Below are 21,607 nucleotides of genomic sequence, written 5' to 3'. Positions count from 1 at the left end.
TGCACCCGTCCAGATATATGCCACGCCGTGAACGTTCTGTGCCGCTTCAACGACAACCCCAGAGAAGCACTGGAACGCCGTCAAACACCTGATGCGGTACCTGCGAGGGACATCGAAGTTCAAGTTGACGTATCGAAAGGACGGTAACGGAGACATCAAGGGGTACACGGATGCTGATTGGGCCGCAGACTGCGAGAGCCGGAAGTCTGTAACGGGATACGTATTCATCGCGCAAGGTGGAGCTATTTCGTGGTGCAGCAAACGACAACAAACCGTGGCGTTGTCAACCTGCGAGGCGGAGTACATGGCCTTGTCTGCCACAGTACAGGAAGCTCTGTGGTGGAAACGTCTACGCGCCCGGATCGAGAAGAATGAGGAGATCGTCATCTACTTCGACAACCAGAGCGCCATAGCCGTTTCGAAGAACGGTGGTTTCCACTCCAGAACGAAACACATTGACATTCGTCACCACTTTATACGGGACACACTAGATCGTGGCGATGTCGAGATTACCTATATCAACACCGAAGTGCAGGTAGCCGACGGATTGACCAAGCCTTTACAGAAGCAGAACTGGAGTTACATCGCGTTACATGCTATGGGACTTCAAGATCACTGATTGAGGAGGAGTAATGAAGATCGAAGTAGTCAATGCAATCGGTGATCATTAACTTTAAGTTTTCCGTTCAATAAAACTTCATTCCACATTCAACTTTCCCCACAACCAGTCGTGTTTTCCCTCGCTCTCTCTAGAAACTTAACGACTATCTAGAATCTTAACAACTTTGTTAACTCACACTAAAAAAAGGATACAGCAACAGAGAAGTCGCTGTCGATCAGTTACCTACAAGCTATAAGTAAGTATGAACAGCAACAACATTTAAATATATAGGGAAAATGTGTGATTGACAACACGGTGGCAACGCTCCATCACTTCGATGCGTACTAAATGGTTAGAGAAACCCGGTTGTTTTTCACCCAAGCGACATAGAGTGTTGTATAGGAATCCTGACATACGTGGCATAACTTCGCAGTAAAACGGAAATGAAGATGACTAATTTTGGTTATTTTTTGTCCAATGTTGTTAAACTGTGTTGCCTTTTATTTTTAGCTGACACACCCAGAAAAGAAAAACGTAGTAAAGGAGACACGCTTGGTTTTAAACATGACTTGAAAAGTGAAATTTTCTTTTGTAATCCGAAGTTTAGAATAACCGAAGTGTGAAATGTACCTCCCTTATTAAGCTTTGATGAATTAGAGATAGAAATCCTATTTCAAAAAGATTGAACCAACGGTTTCCGGATGTACCAACTATATTAACAAAAATCACTCATCACAATACATACGAAACAGGGGACATATGGAACTTCCTAATTCACTTTGGCCTCACTGCACTGCAATGAGATTTGGCCTTATTTTTCGGCGCACTCGGCGGCCGTCGGACCATGCGTGGTTTTTTTGTTACATTTCTACATATTTCATTTGTAAACTGACAGTATTATAATTGGATACTAAAGCCCTATGTCAATTTTTATGTACAACGGTAAAAAAACACGATTAAAAACTATTTCTAATCACTTTTTTTTATTTTAATGCAAAAAAAATATTGACAAGATCGATTGATAAACTATATGGTCCCCTTGGAACGAGCTGTCAAGTAGGACCTTTTCTGTCAAGAAGGACCATGAAGCTAATTTTTCAAAATTCAATTAAAAATCCATTTTAAATCCTTTGTGGTCGTTCAAAGGGTCATTGTACTCAGAAAAATAAGCTTTATCGTTATGAGCAATAATATCCCGAATTTAAACTTCATTTTAGGACTCAATTCCCAATTTTCAATGTTTTTTTTGTGTTTGATCTAAAACTTAAATTTATTTTTTGACAAAGTAATTCAGGATAATCCGGAACTCGTTGTGCGCCAGGTGAAATTCAAGAAAATTGCTTCATCCGCGACGTGAGTGGAAGTGCCCAAACCTCCGGCCATTCGGGTAAAGGAATACATTCGCGATACGACCAGCCTAAATTCGGGTGAAGTTTGAACGTCCGGATCTCTAGGAAGACCCCCCGGAAGCTGATCAACCTGCCAAGACTTCTTGGAGCTGCCAGAGAAAAACAACACAGAAAACGGCAGGAACAGAAGATTGAGAAGCAAAGCAACTCAAGAATGAAGCTTCCATGGATTTTCAAAGATGGACTTGAAAAAATAAATGGACAAGATAGAAATGCCCGTCTTTCCTTTTTAATACAAAAGAACACTTTTATTTACACATACATATTGACAATTCAATGAAGACAACCACGCCAACCATATTATATATGCGGTAGGGTGTTCCCTTAGTCGTTCGCTGTGAGCTGTGGATTTCCGGTGCTTGGGGAGGGGAAAGGGGATTATTTTTATCATTAGCGCCAGTATTTGTAGCACTAAAATTCGTGCAAAAAAACTTATGCACGTGGGTGTACAGATTACGGAGTAAAAGATGATCGAATTGTTCACCTAGCGCTCACATTCGATTCCAGGACCAAGTTGCCTGCGGGTCTGGAGATCATACATATATACACATACACCTGAGTTTCTCCCTGTTGACCTAATGGAATTGACCATACCAGGATGCCGGGCTCCTGGAGTGCGATCACTGGCGTTACCAGGCTCTGACAGAAGGAGGGGCTTTGAGTGATTAGCTTATTAGGCGGAACAAAATATATATAAAACTGAATTTGCATTTGCATGCATTCAGAAAAGCTCACTGAATCTACAAACCTTGTGCCTTACACACCAACAATATTGCAATATAATGCAACTGTCTTATTCAAGTTGCTCCAATTAACACTATCTTTTCATCTTTCACAAAACAAAACACAACCAAATCCAAATGATCACAATTCTACAGGCCGTTTTTATCACTGTATAACCTGCACTCTCACTGTCTCTGATAAGAGAAAAGATTGACGTCGTCAGTAGAAAAGCAATCAAATCAACATGGTATGATATATTTGCCAATTTAAAGTTGAACTTTCATTGTTCTCCGCTTCAGCAACAACCCTTAAAAAAAATGTTCAATTTTCAAGCAAATTAGGTTCTTCTTGATGCATTCTTCTAAATGCAAAAGGTCACTTCTAATGAAGCCATGAAAAAAAATCGGCTTGTTATCTGTTGAGAAACTTAGATTTCGACAACGACGGTGTGCTCACAAACAGTCAACAGGAATGGAAGAAGACAGGACACATCAACTAAGGTCCATTTCGTCATGCAAATTTACGTCGTCGGATGGCAGGAATGTTTAGTCACTCATTCATTTATTCCAATTCAACCACGCAAGTTCACGCATTCAGTGTGACTCGTTGACCCCCCCGTCACTTATTGACGGCGTTTTGTGACTTCATCATCATTAGGCAGCGATTTCGGAGCTCACGTGGGTCACTCTCCCAATTACATTGATTACTCTCGTTTGTCACATGTGAGCAGATAAACCTGCACACAAACACTGCTGGCGCAAAAAAAAAAATATACATATATATCGATAATCGGAAGATATTCCTCGCCGAAAGACCTTTAAAGGCCGCCGAATAAATATATACAAGCTTGTTATCACGTCTTGGAAGGAACGTGACCTCGATTTGCAGAACCGAACCGAACCGGCGGCGCCAAAATGAAAACAAAAACACACTCTGCAATTTCAGTTTGCTTTAAAACTTTGTCACCGTGAGAGATCGTCGCGTGTCTTTCCAGCACGATGCCTGAAGGCAGACTGCTAGTCAAACGGTCCAATAGCTGGGACAGAACGACGATGACGAAGAACTTCGTGTAGCCGATTTCAACTTCCTCTTTATTTTTTCAGCGACTGGTGTGCAGTATACCCACATACAGAAGAGAGCTTTTGCGTTTAAAGAATATAATTAGGTTTTACAGCGTGACGTCACGAGCGCACACGCACACACATTTTTATTGAGACACACGTGCAAAAAATGTAAACAGTGCAGCCGAACTGTCAAATTTCTAACCTAAAAACCGAGTCGGCGTAAAACCTAATAGGGTTTTCCCTCACGATGGAGCTTGTAAATTCAACACACCACGACACACTATCAGTGATTCGTGATTATAACGGCACGAATAGTTGTTGGCCGTTTAATTACCGCTGAATCAATATTAGATAGCCAATTGTAAAGATACATATTAAATTGATAAAACTAAATGGTTTGGAAGTCGAGAGAAGGAATAATCAAAACTAACTAAATTCACAAACGTAGTTGACGGCTTCCTTACTTCTTTTTAATATTTTACCCAAGGTTTTTAATGCCGTTATACGCATAATTGTCTTATGTCAGAATACACATTTTTTTGTATGCTAAGTTTCAAGTTTAGGAAGGCTTAATAAATCTAGTTCAGAGACGATTCGTTAATTCGAATAAATGTATTGCTCATTCGAACTGAACAGCACTCGAACGACATAATTCAGTTGTTAATCCAATTAGCGAACCTACTAAGTATTTTGCTCATAAAAAAACTGCTTGAAAAATCGAAAAAAAAATTCTTCTGAATGAACTCTTTGGAAAACAAGTGCACAGAAAACTCGGTTCTCGGTATGGAACACAACTAAGTCTAATATAGAACTAACTAAGACAGGGGTGTCCAAAGTATGGCCCGTGGACCCATTTTGAATGATCATCAAATGGCACTTTTACCATATATTTTTGAAAATGAATGTTTCTGTTTTTTTAGTTGATATAAAAATATTTTCAAACCGATTTCGACCATTTTTAACCCGTTAAAAAGGTTTTGCCTTCCTCACCTCAATGAGGAAAGGCTATAAAATCACTCGAAAAATGAACTTCTTTATTCGACCTCGTAGACCCACCTTCACGTATACCTATCGACTCAGAATCAAATTCTGAACAAATGTCTGTGCGTGTGTCTGGATGTGAGTCCGTGCACCCAAAAATATGCACTCGATTATCTCAGGACTGGCTGAACCGATTTAGACTGTTTTGGTTTCATTCGATCCGTCTTGGGGTCCCACAAGACCCTAGTTAATTTTATGACGTTTTGTAAAGTACTTCAAAAGTTATGCTAAAAAAACGATTTTAACAAAAGTCCGGAAGATTGTAAAAAGGGTGGTTTTTGTAAGAAAACCCGTCATGCTATATATTGTTAGAAAGGTATTTGAAAGACCTTTCCAACGCGTCCAAAAGATTAAAGATCTGACAACCCCATCAAAAGTTATGAGCACTTAAGTGTTATTTATACACTTGTTTGAGGCCGGATCTCAAATATTTTGATGAAAAACTTGCCCGGATCTATTATGCGACCCATCGTTGGATAGGTAATCAAAAGACCTTTCCAACGAGCCCAAAAGATTGAAGATCTGACAACCCTATCAAAAGTTATAAGTACTTTAGTGTTTTCAATACACTTTTTTTGAGGCCTGATCTCAGATATTTTGATAAAAATAAGTGTTGTTTATACGCTGTGTAGTGTATTCACTTTATGAATGTGAGGAAGGCACCAACCACCTAAAGGTGGATTAAGTAACGTTTTTTTTAATTTTGATTAAAAAGTTATTTTTAAGTATGTGTGTGATTTATTCGATTTATTGTGTTTTTAATTGATTTTTAAAAAACTGTCTGAAAACCATCGGTTACACGCAATACGCGAGTTCAATCAAAAACACATAAATTAAAAAACAAATGATTTCCAGTGTTTTACGCGCAACCGCCCAGAATTTATCGACATGTAGAGTAACAAAAACGAGAATTTTGTATTTATTTTCTCCTCCAGCAAAGCGAAATTGTCTACCGTCAGCGAATGAGTTCACGATAAATCCGAAAAGAACGAGGGTGCACTTGGAACGGGTTTTCTTGAGTCAATTTGTACAGGGGATTTGAATTATACGCAACCTTTTTTGCTGCCAACGATGATCACACAGATTAATTCTTCTTTCTTGTTGGGTATTAGTTAATTTTCAAAACTTTCAGATGATCTTTTATAGTAGTTTATGCAACAAGTTGCAAAAAGAGGATTTTTTCAGCACGAGTCGTACATTTATCCAACGAGGTTCACCGAGATGGATAAATACGAAGAGTGCTGAAAAAAACAAGTTTTGCAACGAGTTCCATACAACATTTTTTGCAATTCCGAAAAAACACCCATTGAGTGAAATTTTAAGTCGAATTTTCATGTATTTTGTCAATAAATCGCTTAAATCTAAAAAAATGTTGAAAAGCGTTACTTTTCAAAACAAGTGCTGAAAAGTTCAACTTTTCAGCACCCATTTCAGTGCTGAAAAGTAGAACTTTTCAGCATTTATTTTGAAAAGTGTTGCTATTCGATTCTGTTAATTTTGGTACAGAAAAGTAGGCTATTTCGACGTTCAAGAATGACAGGAAAAGTAAGTAGTTTCACGACGGAATTGCAAAAAATAGTTTTGCAAAATTTTGTAATAATATGCAAATATGGCGTTGGCGTGTACAAACGCCAAGGCGTCATCCATAAAGTATGTCACGCTCTAGGGGGGAGGGGGGGTCTGAGAAAGTGTGACATTGCGTGTTATAAGTATAGGGAAAACGTGACAAAGGGGAGGAGGGGGGGGGTTAATTTTGGCTGATTTTAGCGTGACGTACTTTATGGATGAAGCCCAACATTCTTTGCTTTCTAAGCTAAACTTGTTTTTTAAACTGTGCAAAAATATGTGTACTGGAAACATGTATCATTTATTTACTGAATATAAAGTGAAATAGTCTGGATATCAATTCCTATAGCTTCGAAACCTTGACCTAGTTTTCGTTGCACTGCTGCTGCAGCTACACGGCACAAGAGTACTTTACATTCAGGAAGCATCTTCAAAACGAAAACGCCTATCAATGAATGATATTCTTAAATCTGTACACCAAGCAGCGATTTTTGTTTTCAAAACTGAACAAATCAAGGCCAAAGCGGTCTCCAGCTTAATCACGTCACAAAATGAACCATAATGGTTGTGAAAGACCGCCATCGCAGCCATAAAAAATCTCCTTGTTACATAATTGGAGCACCTGCTGCAGCTGGGATATGCAGGGAAGGTCAATCGATAATGGTTGGGAAAAGAATGTGGCGGCGATGTATTTATAGACAATCCGGATCATTTTTTTGCAAACTTACCCTTCCGATGGTAATGATGGCCCCGTCATCGCCGACGTAGAATCCGGGCCTTCCGGACGGTTGACCAGCGCTGCCGGTGTCCTCGCTGTTGTTGTTACTTCCGCTGCAGCAGTTGGCCTGTTTTAGCCCTTGATAACCCGATTCCAGCTCGGTGTAAGACATTCCGGATTCTTCAAGTTTTCAACTTGAAAGTACGACAAAATCTTCCCTGTCGCCACTTAAAGGGGGCACATTTTTATCGCGCACACTTTTGCTCCGTTGTTGATTAATCGATTTTTTATCTCGTCACAAGCGACCAATTTTGTTTTTCTCGGAAAATTGAAGTGGACTGATTTTCAAATTGATTTTTAGCATAACAATTCGCACATTACCTAGCATATTTTAACATTTCTAGCAAGACCATCAATATAACATCAAGTTCCGCTTTCATGCAGCTTTATTTAAAGAGGACCCCTGTTTCAACGATTTTTTAAAAAAAATTCCTTCGCACAGAATGTCCGACATATTTGATTTGCACCCAGGAAAAAAAACAACACGACTAAAGAAAAAGGATTTGCGTTCGTTGACAGCCGTTGCTGCGTGCCTGACAGGTCAGGGATTTTTTGTTTTGTTTTATTTATATTTACGTTCCTTCTTTCAAAATGAGAAGCTGAAGAATCAAAACAAAAGCGATGAAAATAATTATTGTACACTGTAACTGAAAATCACTATTTGCTGAGTTCGTTTCAGCACTTTTTTGATCAGCAAAGTACGCTTTATGACGTTTTGTGTACCACATCCCAGTCACGATATATGCTAGCAGAGCTGGTTCTGTCAGAATCCTGCTAGAACGGTGGAACATTTCTGCTAGAATGCTGTAAGAATATCCAGCTCTGCAAGAACTCTGTTAGAATCCTGCTAGAACGTCGTGACTGGGATACACCTAGCTCACCTAGAGTTTTTTGAAATGGTCATTAGGCTGGTACAAATATTTTTAAAAGTTTTTGTCACCCCCCCCTTCAAAATTGGCCCGAAAAATCAGGGGGCAAAAAAAATATTTTTACAATAAACTTCAAAATTTTAATGAAAATTCAAGTGCAACCAGCTAAAATCAAATTAAAATACATTCTCCTGCGTTTAAAATCATTTTTAGCATGTTTGGGTTTATTAAAAAAATCTTAAGGTTTTTTGAAAATTTTCGATGCAAAATCTTTTTTTTCGATACAATTTTTGTTTTTGTCAGATCTTAGATTTTTTGAAAACTAATTATTGCAAAACAACTGAACTAGTGTAAAATGCATTTTAAAACACTTTTTTCATTTAAATGTGAAGACTATGGCTTGTTATTTAAATTTTTATATTTTTTTATTTTTTTGCCCCCCCCTTGACCTCGGCCAGGGCCGAGGGACAAAAACTTTTTTAAATATTTGCATCGGCCTTAAACATAAATGATATTATGAAACTTAATACTAGAGTTTTTTAAGCTATTGTGTTTCATATGTTTATTGGACCTACTTAAAAAAATAACTCTAGAATAGCTTTTGGGACCTTTATTAAGACCTTTTCAACGCGTCCAAAACATTGAAGATCTGACAACCCTATTAAAAGTTATAAGCATTTAAATATAATTTTTGCAATTCCGTCGTGAAACTACTTACTTTTCCTGTCATTCTTGAACGACGAAATAGCCTACTTTTCAGTACCAAAAATAACAGAATCGAATAGCAACACTTTTCGAAATAAATGCAGAAAAGTTCTACTTTTCAGCACTGAAATGGGTGCTGAAAAGTTGAACTTATCAGCACTTGTTTCGAAAAGTAACACTTTTCAATATTTTTTTGATTTAAACGATTTATTGACAAAATACATGAGAATTCGACTTAAAATTTCACTCAATGGGTGTTTTTCGAAATTGCAAAAAATGTTGTATGGAACTCGTTGCAAAACTTGATTTTTTCAGCACTCGTCGTATTTATCCAACTCGGTGAACCTCGTTGGATAAATGTACGACTCGTGCTGAAAAAATCCTCTTTTTGCAACTTGTTGCATAAACTACTATTATGCACTTTTGGAGGCCGGGTTTCAGATATTTTGTCAAGTATTTTGTCGAAAACGTTGTCCGGACCTCTCATGCGACCTATCGTTGGATAGGTAATAAAGGTATTTTCAACGAGCACAAATTGGATTGTAGATCTGACTCTATCATAAGTTGTAAGCACCCAAGTAACCATCCAGCACTTGAACCCGGTCACTGTTTGGCCCTTAATGCGCTTTCGCAGCTGCGAGTAAAAGCTAAACAGTTTTTACTTCAGCACTAACAGCTACTGGACCGAGCCAAGTAGCCCAGTGGTAACGCTTCCGCCTCGTAAGCGGTAGATCGGGGTTCAAATCCCGGCTCGGACCAACACAACTGGTGATCTTTTCCCTTCTGGATTCGATTGCTTAGTAAAGGGAAGGTAGTGTATCGTCACAAACTGGACCTTATCACGACACCTTAGGAAGACAACCTATGGAATGTTAACATTAACCTTAACATGTTAACATTAAGTTGAATAATAAACTGTCACTGAATCCGCTTTGTAAATGCCGGCCCCGATACTCTTCACGGGTGTTCCCCTCAGGAACAGGGAAAGATTTACTTTACTTTTTACTAACAGCTACTATCGAGGCTACTATAGTGCTGAATAGTGGCCACTTTTGGACTTTACTCGGTTGGTTAAGTGCTGGCCTCGACAGTTTCTGTCCACCCCTACGGTAAACGTAAAAAAGCGAGAGCAAAAGTGTGTCTATCTCCCTCTTACCCGCCTTTTCCCTACACACTCACAATTCTATTTTTGGTTTGCCCACAGCTGCTTTACCAATTGGGTCCTAAAATTAAGCATAGATTGCTGATATTATTGTTTACAGCGATAAATCTTATTTTTCTGAGTACAATGACCCTTTGTACGACCACAACGAGTTTAAAATGGATTTTTAAATCAATTTTGAAAAATTAACCTCGCGGGCCTTCTTGACAGAAAAGGTTCTACTTGACAGCTCTTTCCAAGGGAACCATAGTTGATCCATCGAAAAAATGTTGTCTTGCCAATATTTTTTTTTGCATTAAAATGAAAAAAAAAAGTGATCAGAAATGGTTTTTTATCGTGTTTTTTTACCGTTGTACATAAAAATTTACATAGGGCTTTAGTACCCAATTAACTTGAAAAATGGGATCAGCGGTTAGTGTATTTTTCGTTTGAGTTTCCGGCTTCCAGTATGTCATGCAGTAAATAACTCAGTTTACACTCAACCCCCGGTGGTTGGTCACTTTTTCGTTTGACACTTTTTTAGTTTGTACCCCGTTGGTTGGTCAAAGTCAAACTAAAAAGTGACGAACTGTCACTTTTTACACAGCGCTCACGCACACTATCAAAACAAACGTTTGGTAGTGTGTGTGAACTCCGTGTAAAAGTGGTGTCAAACTAAAACGTGACCCCGTTCGTTTGACAACAGTTGGTGTCAAACCATCGGGGTTTGAGTGTACTTATTTTGTCGCATAGGACCTTTTGAAAACTTACTCTACATTTCATTATGCCAGATTATGCCAAACATCAGATTTGCCGATTTTTTTTTATCTTAAGTTTATTATACGAAACACACCGTGTGCTGGTTTACGATTTTCGATTTTTTTTAATAAAATTTCGAACAAGGGAACATCAGCTAATCACGCAACATTCCACAAGTTTTTTTTCATCAAAAGCAGACAAAAAGAAAGTCCGTTGCTTGGTTGCTTAGCAACGCAAAAACAAATAAAAGCTATTTTTCCTCTGTTTTTCACAAAATTTAGTCACTAATTTTAGTTAAAATGACTTCCTACTTCGTTTCCCAGTTTAAGATAAACGGAGTTCCTATCCTTCCTCCGGCGGTGAGCATTAAATTTCGCGTGCCAGAAAAAAATCTTGATTCTTTATCACAATATTTTTGTCTAAACAGATGACGCCGGAAGTGATTGCCGAAGTGGCAGAGTACCGCCGTCGGGCTGTCAAAGTGGAAAATCGCGTGCGAGAGTTCAAAGCGGCAAAAGCCGCCAGTTTAGCAATTCCGGACAGCCCCCCTCAAACAGCTGTGGCCAAAAGCGACGAATCTCCCGCGCGGTCCAACCGTCGAAATTCCTTCACGCTGGAGGCTCCCAGTCCTGGTTTGCCCAGTCTGCCTCACTTTGGCTCGCCGGTTCATGAACCATTGAAGGCAGAGCCGGCCGGAGCGGAATGTTCGGACGAATCTCCTAGACCACGGATCATCCGGTCCAACTCGTACACGCTGGAAAGTCCTAGCCCGCTGCTGATGCAACACATCCAAAACGAAAGTTTGAACATCAAAATGTCCTCGTCGATGAGTGAAATCCGGCGAGAGGAACCAACGATGACGGTGGTGGGCAAGTCCCACGTGAAGCGTTTGAAATTCGAGGGAGGTGTTGATCAGCAGCAGCCGGTAAGGAAAAAGTCACCCAAAGGATCGGGAGGCGATAAGCCCAAGTGGGCATCCACGAAAAAGGTGGCCATCAAATCTGTGACACCGGTGAAGAAGCTCAAAAGTCCGTACGAATCGACGTCGGCAACGAAACTCAAATTTATGAGTAAAAGAAGCGGAAAACCAGCTAGAGAGGAAAATATCGATTGCTTTTTATTAGTTTTTGTTTAGAGACAGTTTCCAGTAGAATTCTCAAACATCGGTATGGACTCTAATTTCGACTTTCTATCGAATATTTGGAGAATTTCGTTCTGGAACTTGCCTTAACTTTTTTAAGTTGAACTAGATTCAAGCTTGAAATTAATTATCATTATGCTATCTCTTGCAGACGGTACCGGTGAATTCCGCGCTCGAAATTGAGCCACAATACTCCACAACTTCATGGCCAAATAGTGACTGCCAGCTACACGTTCAAAAAATCCAGACCGAGCACCAGCAACGCAAGGCCGCGCTTTTGAAACGCCAACAAGAGGAGCAACTTGCCTTGCAGGAAAGATTCCGAGTCCAACAGGAAGAGCTCATGACGATGCTTCTAGATTCCGAGGCAGTTCTCGATGAAATTCACACTTCCACACCACTTCCAACAAGCCCGAACGAATCGACCGTTGAGAACGATGAAGATTCGCCTGCGCTGCAGTCCTTTCGCAAGTTAAATATTAGCACGAAGCAGTTTAGTCACAGCAACCAATCACAATCCAGCATCGACAACTTGTCCTCCAGCCAAACGCTTCTTTTTTCATCCAACGCAAGCCGAACGAACAGCGATTTTGAAGATTCCAACGAACTGTTCAAAACATGCAACAACGACACGAACGACATCAACGGTAACATTCAGTTGGAAGGCATTCGAAGCTATGCGGAAACGATTAAGAAAACGCTCCTCGATCGTGACCTTTGCGAACTGACTCAGTTTGATCGTCTTGGCGAACCCGGTGATTTGGTGCGCCGTCAGGCAGCGTCCGTTATCAACGCGTACGCTCGAGGCTACCTCACCAGACGCCTTTTCCAAACGGAACGCGTCCAGAAGGTGATACAGGTGATTCGCGACACGCTCCTCTTCATACTGGACCTGCACCACGAAAGTACGGGCCGGCAGCAGATTCGTAGTCCAGCGGATTTACAGCTGAAGCGTACGCTGCTTCACCAGCTTACTTCTGCTTGCTATCAGCTGCACGAGATCTTTTTCGGAATACCGGTTTGCAAAAGAATGGAAATTATACGCGCCGATCGGGAGAATCTGCGGCGCAAGCTGGAGAATCGACCATGGACGGCCAGTTCGGAGCGATCGATTCGGTCAGGATCTTCCAGCAAGTCGCAAAAACAAAACAGCTTCCGAAAGCTGCAAAAGTGTTCATTGTAAGTATTCTTATTGACACATTTTATGGAACGTGTGTGTGTTTTTTTTTTGTTTGCCTTCCTCCTTTCTAATAATGATCAGAAAGTATGCAACAGTTGAAAGATTCAGTTTGGATAGATCTCAGGAAATTTTCTGGAACATCCCTTAGTCCTTTTTGCAGCTTCTACATCGGCCCTCCAGCTGCGGGTCCTCAATCACGAGCAGTTCGAACATTCTCATGCTGCTCCGGGACACATCAGGCCTAACAGATTCTCTGGACATCTTGTGGTAAACACCTTCAACCACAAAACATGCAGGTTTCTCCAAAAACAAAACTATTGCGGCATTTACAAACCGTTGGAAAAGTCTGTGCCAAACCTAACCAGATTCCTTGATAGCCCGGCTTGAAAGTTCTTTTGCGAATAAAAGCTAACGAACCTCGTTAAGGCTAGTATGCAGATCGGAAGGAAAGGGGTCAAGAAACAGCTTTTCGAACAGCAGAACAAAGGAGAGGGAGCGATTTCTTGGGGCTTTTCTTCACCCTCTCTGACATGCCTGCGCTGCCGCTGCTGCCCATTTGTTTTTTTTCTTGACCGGTTCCTTCCGAAGTGTTGGACCGATCCACAAATTTGTCTTTTTTTCGACGAAATTCAAGTGAAACCCCCAGAACTCGATATTTATTCACTACGACGCGTTGGTTTTAGTCTTTATCGTCACTTTTAACATATTTTTTGCAATTCCGTCGTGAAACTACTTACTTTTCCTGTCATTCTTGAACGACGAAATAGCCTACTTTTCTGTACCAAAAATAACAGAATCGAATAGCAACACTTTTCAAAATAAATGCTGAAAAGTTCTACTTTTCAGCACTGAAATGGGTGCTTAAAAGTTGAACTTTTCTTTTCTTGTTTTGTTTGGAAAGTAACACTTTTCAACATTGTTTTGATTTAAACGATTTATTGACAAATACATGAAAATTTGACTTAAAATTTCACTCAATGGGTGTTTTTCGAAATTGCAAAAAATGTTGTATGGAACTCGTTGCAAAACTTGATTTTTTCAGCACTCGTCGTATTTATCCAACTCGGTGAACCTCGTTGGATAAATGTACGACTCGTGCTGTAAAAATCCTCTTTTCGCAACTTGTTGCATAAACTACTATTATGGACCGAAACAACCAAAAAAAACTACTAAAAGATTGGGAGTGAAAATAATGTCCGACCTTTCACTAGCAGTGCTGCCAGTATTCCTCCGCATTTTATGGATTTGAAACGTTGACCAATTTTCTTTTCGTTTAGGTACTCGGTGAACATTGAAGGTACTCAATCGTTGGACAATAACAACGGTCCTGAAGAAGACAACGAATCGCTGCGCCATCAGCCAACACAACCACAAGTGCCTGAGTTTCAACCGAGATCGTTCCGTCCATCACCGGTCATTGCGGAATCGCCACTTAATCTGTCGGACAACCTCACCAAAGCGGTCGTGACTCGGCTGGTAAACCAGGTCAAAAGTGCTGCCGCAAACCAACAGCTGCGACCCAAAACTACGGGAGCGACCAATCGCACCAAAAACAACACCTCTTGGGAACAACGTCATTTTTAACAAGCCATTTTACTCTTCTCAAAGTTAGCGTTTATTGCATTCTTTATACAACATTAGATAAAAATACGTACGACAGGGGCCAGTTGGCAAACGATACATGAGAATAAACTTGTTGCAAACGTGAGTCACAAATCGGTTGTAATTTCATGATTAAAACGAAAGGAAAATAACCTATTTTTGTTGATTCTTGTACGGGTTCATGTGCTTGAGCTGTTCCGGATCGTAACGGACTCGGATCGGGGGCATCGCCGGGGTCATTTCGATAATGGCATCATCGACTAAAACCGGTGGTTGACACTGCTGAGAATGATTTGCGAGCTTGTTGTTGATGGGAACTCGCGAAACCAGGTGCCGCGGAATAAAGTCTTGCTCCTTGAAGTCAAAGTAGTGCTCACGTTTATAGCCTTGGACAGTTTTGAGCAGCGGAAGAACTGGCCGTCCCTTGGCCTTTGCGTCCGAGACCAGCTCGTCGGCGTACTTGAGAAAATGCTTGTTTTCTTTCTCCGCGTCATCCTTCACAAACTGCAGCTCAAGTCGCGTGTCAGCCGCTTTTTTGTCGCGAGCTTCTTTTTCATCTGCCTGATCGAGCAACAGCTTGCGCTTAACGTTGGTATCGATCGTCTTCGCAGTGACCTTGCGGCGATCAAAGCCAAAGGTAACGTCCAGGTTCTTCAAACGATCGGCCATTTCCTTACGCTCAAGCTCGGCCTGTTCGGCTTCTTTCTGCTTTTTCCACTCCATTTCCGTCAGATGAGCTTGGATGCGAGCGAATTTTGCTTGTCTCAGCTGTTCTATGCGTTCACGTTCCTTTGCCAGAGCTTCCGCTTCCTTCTCCTTTATCACTTTGTCGCGAATTTGCGCTTCCTCTGCGTACATATGTTCCTGTTTCTCAACGCTGTCCTTAAGCAGATGTGTGTTGTCGCGGAATTTGTGCTTGTTCACGTGGATCTCCTTGCGTTTTTCTGCAATCGTCTTTTGGCCCTCGTTGTAAATCTGGTTCAGAGTGTCTTCAATTGCGGACTCGCGCTTGAGTCTCTCCTCACGTTCTTGAGCCATCCGCATCGACTCGATTGCCAACTTCCTGCGTGCTTCCTTGTTTCGCTCAAACATACTCTTTTCCTGCTCCAACTGTCGGTTGATGTCGTCCTGAAGTGCTTGATGTTGCTTTCGCTCTTGGTCCACCATAAAATTTCGCTGGCGCCGTTGTTCCTCGCGATCTTGTTCGATCTTTTGCTTCAACTCCTTCTTGTAGCCATCGAATCGCCTACGGTCCTCGATGTGTCGCTCAGCGTGAGACATTAACCACCGGTTTGCCTGGGCAATGTCCTGTTGGTCAAGTTGTTTCCTGGAAAAAAATGGGGATCATTTGTTTAAACTTGTTGACACCGTAACGGCATTTTTTTTGCAGAGTAAATGAAAATTAGAGTTTCCTTAAACCCGAAATAAGTATGGTTATCTCAGCATTCATTGCGTACATATATTCGAACAGGTGAACTAAGAGGAACTTTAACTAGATTTCTTATAACTGGCAACGCTGCGGAAACAGCACGTGTGAACGCAACTCCATCTAGTAGTCCTACCTGCGTGCTTCTTGTAGCGCCTCCTGTTCCGTCCGAAATTTCCGCTGCTGCTCACGAGCCTTCAAAACCTCGCAAAGTTTGGCCGTACTTTCCAGAACGCGTGGTCCTTCCTTTTCCTTCTGGATCATTTCCTCTGCCTTTTGAATCAACTGTTTCCGTTGAACCTCATCCGCCACTTGCAATTCACGGTAGTGTTTTTCGTCTGAGGAATTTAAGATAAAAAAAAGTAAAAACGTGGTGATTAACGGGCATCGATAACGTCCCCATGGCAGCAGTCCTGACCGCTACGGTCAAACACAGACGCGAACCTTCAGTCACTCGTTCCAGCTGTTTTCGCACCCGCTCCGCTTCCTTCTTCTCGCGTATGTTCTGCACCGTGTTTTCCCACTTCCGGGTCATCGCCTGGGACTCCTCCTTCAGGTACTGCTTGTGCCGGGACAGCGAGACTGTATGGGCCGTTTCAGGGCGCCGACTTGGACCACCGGTGGCAGTGGACAGCAGCTGTTTCCACTTGTTCGCAGTCAGCACCAGTGCCTTTTGGGAGCCGCCGCCACAATTTGCCGGTGAGCCATTCGCCGGAACAAATCTCGGAGTGTCCGCTTTGGGTTCCACTGGAGGAAACAGTTCCTTGATCATTTTCGAACCGAAAAAATGCGATAGAGTCCGCGTCGTAAGAAAATTTTCACCAGAATGAGAGTGCTACAAAAATTTCCAACGATTGCTTCGATTTCACGGCAAACAGAACGTACCTCCGATGCCATCGCCATGGCAACGACGACGCGCAAAAAGGAACCTTTTTGAAAGCTACCGCGCCACAATTTGCAGCCACGTGGTGGGGGAGCGTGTAGTTATTACGAAACTTGGAAATTCAGAACATTACAGAACAGACGATCATGACATGACCGTAAAATTCAATTTGCCGCATGACATGGTTCAAAAATGAAATGATGAGTTTTTTATCGCGATTATAATTATTATCATACAAGCCTTATCCGGCAAACTTTGTTGTGCCTTTTTTGTTTCTTGACGTTTTTAGATTTTTGCCTAAAAAATATATAGTTTTTTTTTTAATATTTGATATGATTTTAAGTAACTTTCTCCATACAAATTGCCGATGCTCCGGAATCGGTTCCAGAGTGGCCAAAGTGTCAATTAGTTAGCGTAAGAACCTTCTTTGGGCTTATACGAACCCAACGCAACAAAAAGCACCTCGATCCGACGCTCCGTATTGAACTGATTCGCGTTTGAACAAAACCGTCGATTTTTTTTATATACAGTATATGTAAAAAAAGTATTTACACCCCTTGGGCACTATGCACATTTTGTGATGAAACATGTAAAAAATTTAAAGTTTGACAGGAACCTAGTACTACGTTTTGTTCAGAAACTCATGCCAAACATTTTGTTACAAAAAGCTCATGAAAAGATGATTTCTATAAAAAGTTATATAACAAATACTATTACGAAAATAAAAAAGGTGCAAAAAAAGTTTGTACACCTTTCGAAAAATTAACATAAATAATGTTATTTGTTGACAAATCACCATAAATCCAGTCTCCCAACTCCAAATAGGCATCCTTGACTGATTAAAAAAATAATTTGGATTGAATATAAAGTTTACTAACTATGTACGAGTGAGGACCGGTTGGACGGCCGGAAATTAAACACGACGGATTAAAACTAAAAACTCCTTCCTTTATTCGTCCGATCACGTTGCGTGTTTCCAAAAGACTAATTGTTTACACTTTTTTAGCGCGCGCTCAATGACGCGCCAACGAACTGTCAACCTGCCCAGGGGTGTTCATCATCAAAGGGGTGAGTGGGGTCGGTTGACCGGAACATACTCCCCCACCTTGAGGCAGCAATGCCTCAACCGATCTCCTAGGTAGACCCGGTACACCGACCGCATTGCTGTACTGGTGACGTCCGGCCAGCTCCTATCGAATTCGATAACAGCTTTCCCTTTTGCAATGGCGCCTCCGGCCGCGCTTGATTCCCGGAAGTAACCCATCCGAAGATGGTGTTCTGCGCCACTGGAACACCGTCGTTGTCTTTGACTTGCCCTGGTTGGAGAAGGGCAAGAAAGGCGTCTGCTCCCAAAATTAAGTCGATGGCTCCCGGCCGATGGTACGCCGGATCAGCAAGAGAACCCTTTAACTGCTTGTTCAAGAGTTTTGGATGCATCTCACACTGCTGTGTCGGTAAGGCTGTAGTAAGGTTCCCAACAACGTAGGCGCTTGTTTGTAGAACTGCTGCGTCTGAAAACCGGTTTGAAATCACGAGCTTCACCAATCCGTTTGCGGTTCCGGCTGCCCGATCGCCCATGCCAGTGACTTCAATCTTATCGTTCGATCGAGGTGTGTGGAGTGATACACCCTATTGCGATGTATGTGAGCGCACTCCATTGAATCGAGTCGAATAGGCCCCTCGTACGACGGGCTTGACGCAGCCATGCACTGACAGCGCATGGACGCAGCCACACGAACGGTGCGGTGACAGCTGACAAAGCAGGTCCAGCTCCCGTCCTCTTTACTCGTGGGACGCTCGGTCGGATCGGATGTGAGTCCGCACGGATTCTCCCGGCGGGCGATTTCCCGAGTGGGTTTATAGACTCACACATTGGCGACCGTGACGGAGTTAGAATTTTATTTTCAACTTCTAAGAACCGTCGGGAAATCGCCTGCCGACGTGTTTTTTGGTGCAGATTTGTTTGTTTGTTTTGGTGCTGGTGATTGAAAAAAAAGAGACTTTCTTTTGGAGGAAGTATTGAAGTGAGGAAAGGGACTCAGCAAAGGCGCGAGCGTGTGAGTGTTCGGTGGGTGAGTAAAGTGAAACCGAGTTTGACAGAAAGGAATATGATTGAATCGCGTTGGGCACGGAGGTCAAATGGGCCTGCCGTGGGAAATAGCCTGGAAGGCCGCGATTGTAGGAACATTTTGTCGCGTTGGGCACGGTGGGTCAGATTGGCCCGCCGTGGTAAATAGCCTGGAAGGCCGCGATTGTTCCAAGAAAAAAAGTCGCGTTGGGCACGGAGGTCAAATGGGCCTGCCGTGGAAAATAGCCTGGAAGGCCGCGATTGGAGGAACATTTTGTCGCGTTGGGCACGGTGGGTCAGATTGGCCCGCCGTGGTAAATAGCCTGGAAGGCCGCGATTGTTCCAAGAAAAAATGAATCGCGATGGGCACGGAGGTCAGATGGGCCTGCTGTGGAAAATAGCCTGGAAGGCCGCGATTGGAGGAATATTTTGTCGCGTTGGGCACGGTGGGTCAGATTGGCCCGCCGTGGTAAATAGCCTGAAAGGCCGCGATTGTTCCAAGAAAAAAAGAGTCGCGTTGGGCACGGAGGTCAAATGGGCCTGCCGTGGAAAATAGCCTGGAAGGCCGCGATTGGAGGAACATTTTGTCGCGTTGGGCACGGTGGGTCAGATTAGCCCGCCATGGTAAATAGCCTGGAAGGCCGCGATTGTTCCAAGGAAAAAAGAGTCGCGTTGGGCACGGAGGTCAGATGGGCCTGCCGTGGAAAATAGCCTGGAAGGCCGCGATTGGTGGAACGTTTTGTCGCGTTGGGCACGGTGGGTCAGATTGGCCCGCCGTGGTAAATAGCCTGGAAGGCCGCGATTGTTCCAAGGAAAAAAGAGTCGCGTTGGGCACGGAGGTCAGATGGGTCTGCCGTGGGAAATAGCCTGGAAGGCCGCGATTGGTGGAACGTTTTGTCGCGTTGGGCACGGTGGGTCAGATTGGCCCGCCGTGGTAAATAGCCTGGAAGGCCGCGATTGTTCCAAGGAAAAAAGAGTCGCGTTGGGCACGGAGGTCAGATGGGCCTGCCGTGGGAAATAGCCTGGAAGGCCGCGATTAGAGGAACATTTTGTCGCGTTGGGCACGGTGGGTCAGATTGGCCCGCCGTGGTAAATAGCCTGGAAGGCCGCGATTGTTCCAAGGAAAAAAGAGTCGCGTTGGGCACGGAGGTCAGATGGGCCTGCCGTGGGAAATAGCCTGGAAGGCCGCGATTGGTGGAACGTTTTGTCGCGTTGGGCACGGTGGGTCAGATTGGCCCGCCGTGGTAAATAGCCTGGAAGGCCGCGATTGTTCCAAGAAAAAATTAATCGCGATGGGCACGGAGGTCAGATGGGCCTGCCGTAGAAAATAGCCTGGAAGGCCGCGATTTGTGGAACATTTTGTCACGGTGGGTCAGATTGGCCCGCCGTGGTAAATAGCCTGGAAGGCCGCGTTTGGTCCAATGAAAACATGGCTTCAAATGCTGCGATTTGCGTTACTGAAATCGCTAGATGTATGGTAGGTCAGTCTGTCTAGCCGTAGTTTAGAAAATGGTGGTTCAGACTGACTCTCTGTGGTTGAAAAGTTTGAAATGGGCAAAAGGGCAGAGGTGTAGGTGTAGGTGTGAGCGGTGATTTGTTTAAGGTAAATTTATGTTAAAAAAAAAGATGCAAGAAATATTGATAAGTTTTAAGGATTTTAGGAATTTCTGTATGTAGTGCTGTGTTTGCCGGAATGTAGGTCATTAAAGAGAGTGAAAAATAAGACTTGAATCATTTGGTAGTGTAATGAAAGCAACTCCAAAACTTAATAATGATAAAGTAGGTTATATGCCAGTATGGTTTACAGAAACCAAGATAGAAAAAGAGAGGTAGAGATAGATAGAAAGGGAGATAGAAAGAAATAGAGATAGATAGAAAGAGAGATAGATAGAAATAGAGAGAGATAGAAAGAGAGATGTATAGATATATGTAGATAGATAGATAGGTAGATAGATAGATAGATAGATAGATAGATAGATAGATAGATAGATAGATAGATAGATAGATAGATAGATAGATAGATAGATAGATAGATAGATAGGTAGATAGATAGATAGATAGATAGATAGATAGATAGATAGAGAGAGAGAGAGAGAGAGAGAGAGAGAGAGAGAGAGAGAGAGAGAGAGAGAGAGAGAGAGAGAGAGAGAGAGAGAGAGAGAGAGAGAGAGAGAGAGAGAGAGAGAGAGAGAGAGATAGACAGAAAATCACGAAAATCACGAAAATAACAATCATTACTTAGAAAAAGAAAATTAGCTAATTTCAAATGGTGCTTTACTCAAAGCTGAGATGGACTAACAGTGGGCTGCAGTTTAGTTCGATGCATTAAGTGATATGCTTGTTAGACATTCTAACGTATCCTTCTTTTCTTTCATCAATGTTGGCAATGGATCCGAACGTTACTGGGGATTTGGTTTTTTGGTTTTAATGAAAACTTTTGCAGATTGCATAGGAATGCCGTTATGTAGTCGTGGCATTTATTTCATAGTTCAATTGTTTCAACAATATTTTTTATGGAGAAGAGGAGAGATGTGTGGAGTGATACACCCTATTGCGATGTATGTGAGCGCACTCCATTGAATCGAGTCGAATAGGCCCCTCGTACGACGGGCTTGACGCAGCCATGCACTGACAGCGCATGGACGCAGCCA

At 42.4% G+C, this 21,607-nt stretch overlaps 3 protein-coding genes across 7 annotated transcripts in view; 1 reads left to right on the top strand and 2 right to left on the bottom strand.

Moving 5' to 3' along the window:
- LOC120423035 (inositol hexakisphosphate and diphosphoinositol-pentakisphosphate kinase) overlaps window positions 1-7,793 on the bottom strand; it is a 38,339-nt gene extending 30,546 nt beyond the window's left edge. The window contains exon 1 of one of the 5 annotated variants that reach the window (XM_039586687.2): window positions 7,133-7,793. In XM_039586687.2, coding sequence (XP_039442621.1) covers window positions 7,133-7,294 — 162 coding nt within the window. In that variant the 5' untranslated portion in view covers window positions 7,295-7,793. Of the gene's footprint in view, window positions 1-2,758; window positions 3,744-7,132 lie in introns of those variants that run through there. The other 4 variants (XM_039586678.2, XM_052706405.1, XM_052706404.1 and 1 more) reach the window with 4 other exon arrangements.
- Window positions 7,794-10,825: 3,032 nt separating this feature from the next.
- LOC120423033 (centriolar coiled-coil protein of 110 kDa) lies at window positions 10,826-14,685 on the top strand. Its single transcript, XM_039586675.2, has 4 exons — window positions 10,826-11,015; window positions 11,084-11,581; window positions 11,949-12,976; window positions 14,255-14,685. The coding sequence occupies exons 1-4, from the start codon at window positions 10,956-10,958 to the stop codon at window positions 14,559-14,561; spliced, it is 1,893 nt and encodes a 630-aa protein (XP_039442609.1). The 5' UTR covers window positions 10,826-10,955; the 3' UTR covers window positions 14,562-14,685.
- LOC120423034 (calponin homology domain-containing protein DDB_G0272472-like) lies at window positions 14,683-16,900 on the bottom strand. Its single transcript, XM_039586676.2, has 3 exons — window positions 16,450-16,900; window positions 16,142-16,343; window positions 14,683-15,906 (listed from the first exon to the last, which is right to left on the bottom strand). The coding sequence occupies exons 1-3, from the start codon at window positions 16,775-16,777 to the stop codon at window positions 14,733-14,735; spliced, it is 1,704 nt and encodes a 567-aa protein (XP_039442610.1). The 5' UTR covers window positions 16,778-16,900; the 3' UTR covers window positions 14,683-14,732.
- Between the last annotated feature and the right edge of the window lie 4,707 nt (window positions 16,901-21,607).

The sequence above is a fragment of the Culex pipiens genome, chromosome 1, assembly GCF_016801865.2.
Source record: "Culex pipiens pallens isolate TS chromosome 1, TS_CPP_V2, whole genome shotgun sequence".
Taxonomy (NCBI): Eukaryota; Metazoa; Arthropoda; class Insecta; order Diptera; family Culicidae; genus Culex; species Culex pipiens.
The sequence above is the reverse complement of the archived record's forward strand: the minus strand, read 5'-3'. Positions and strand labels throughout refer to the sequence as shown.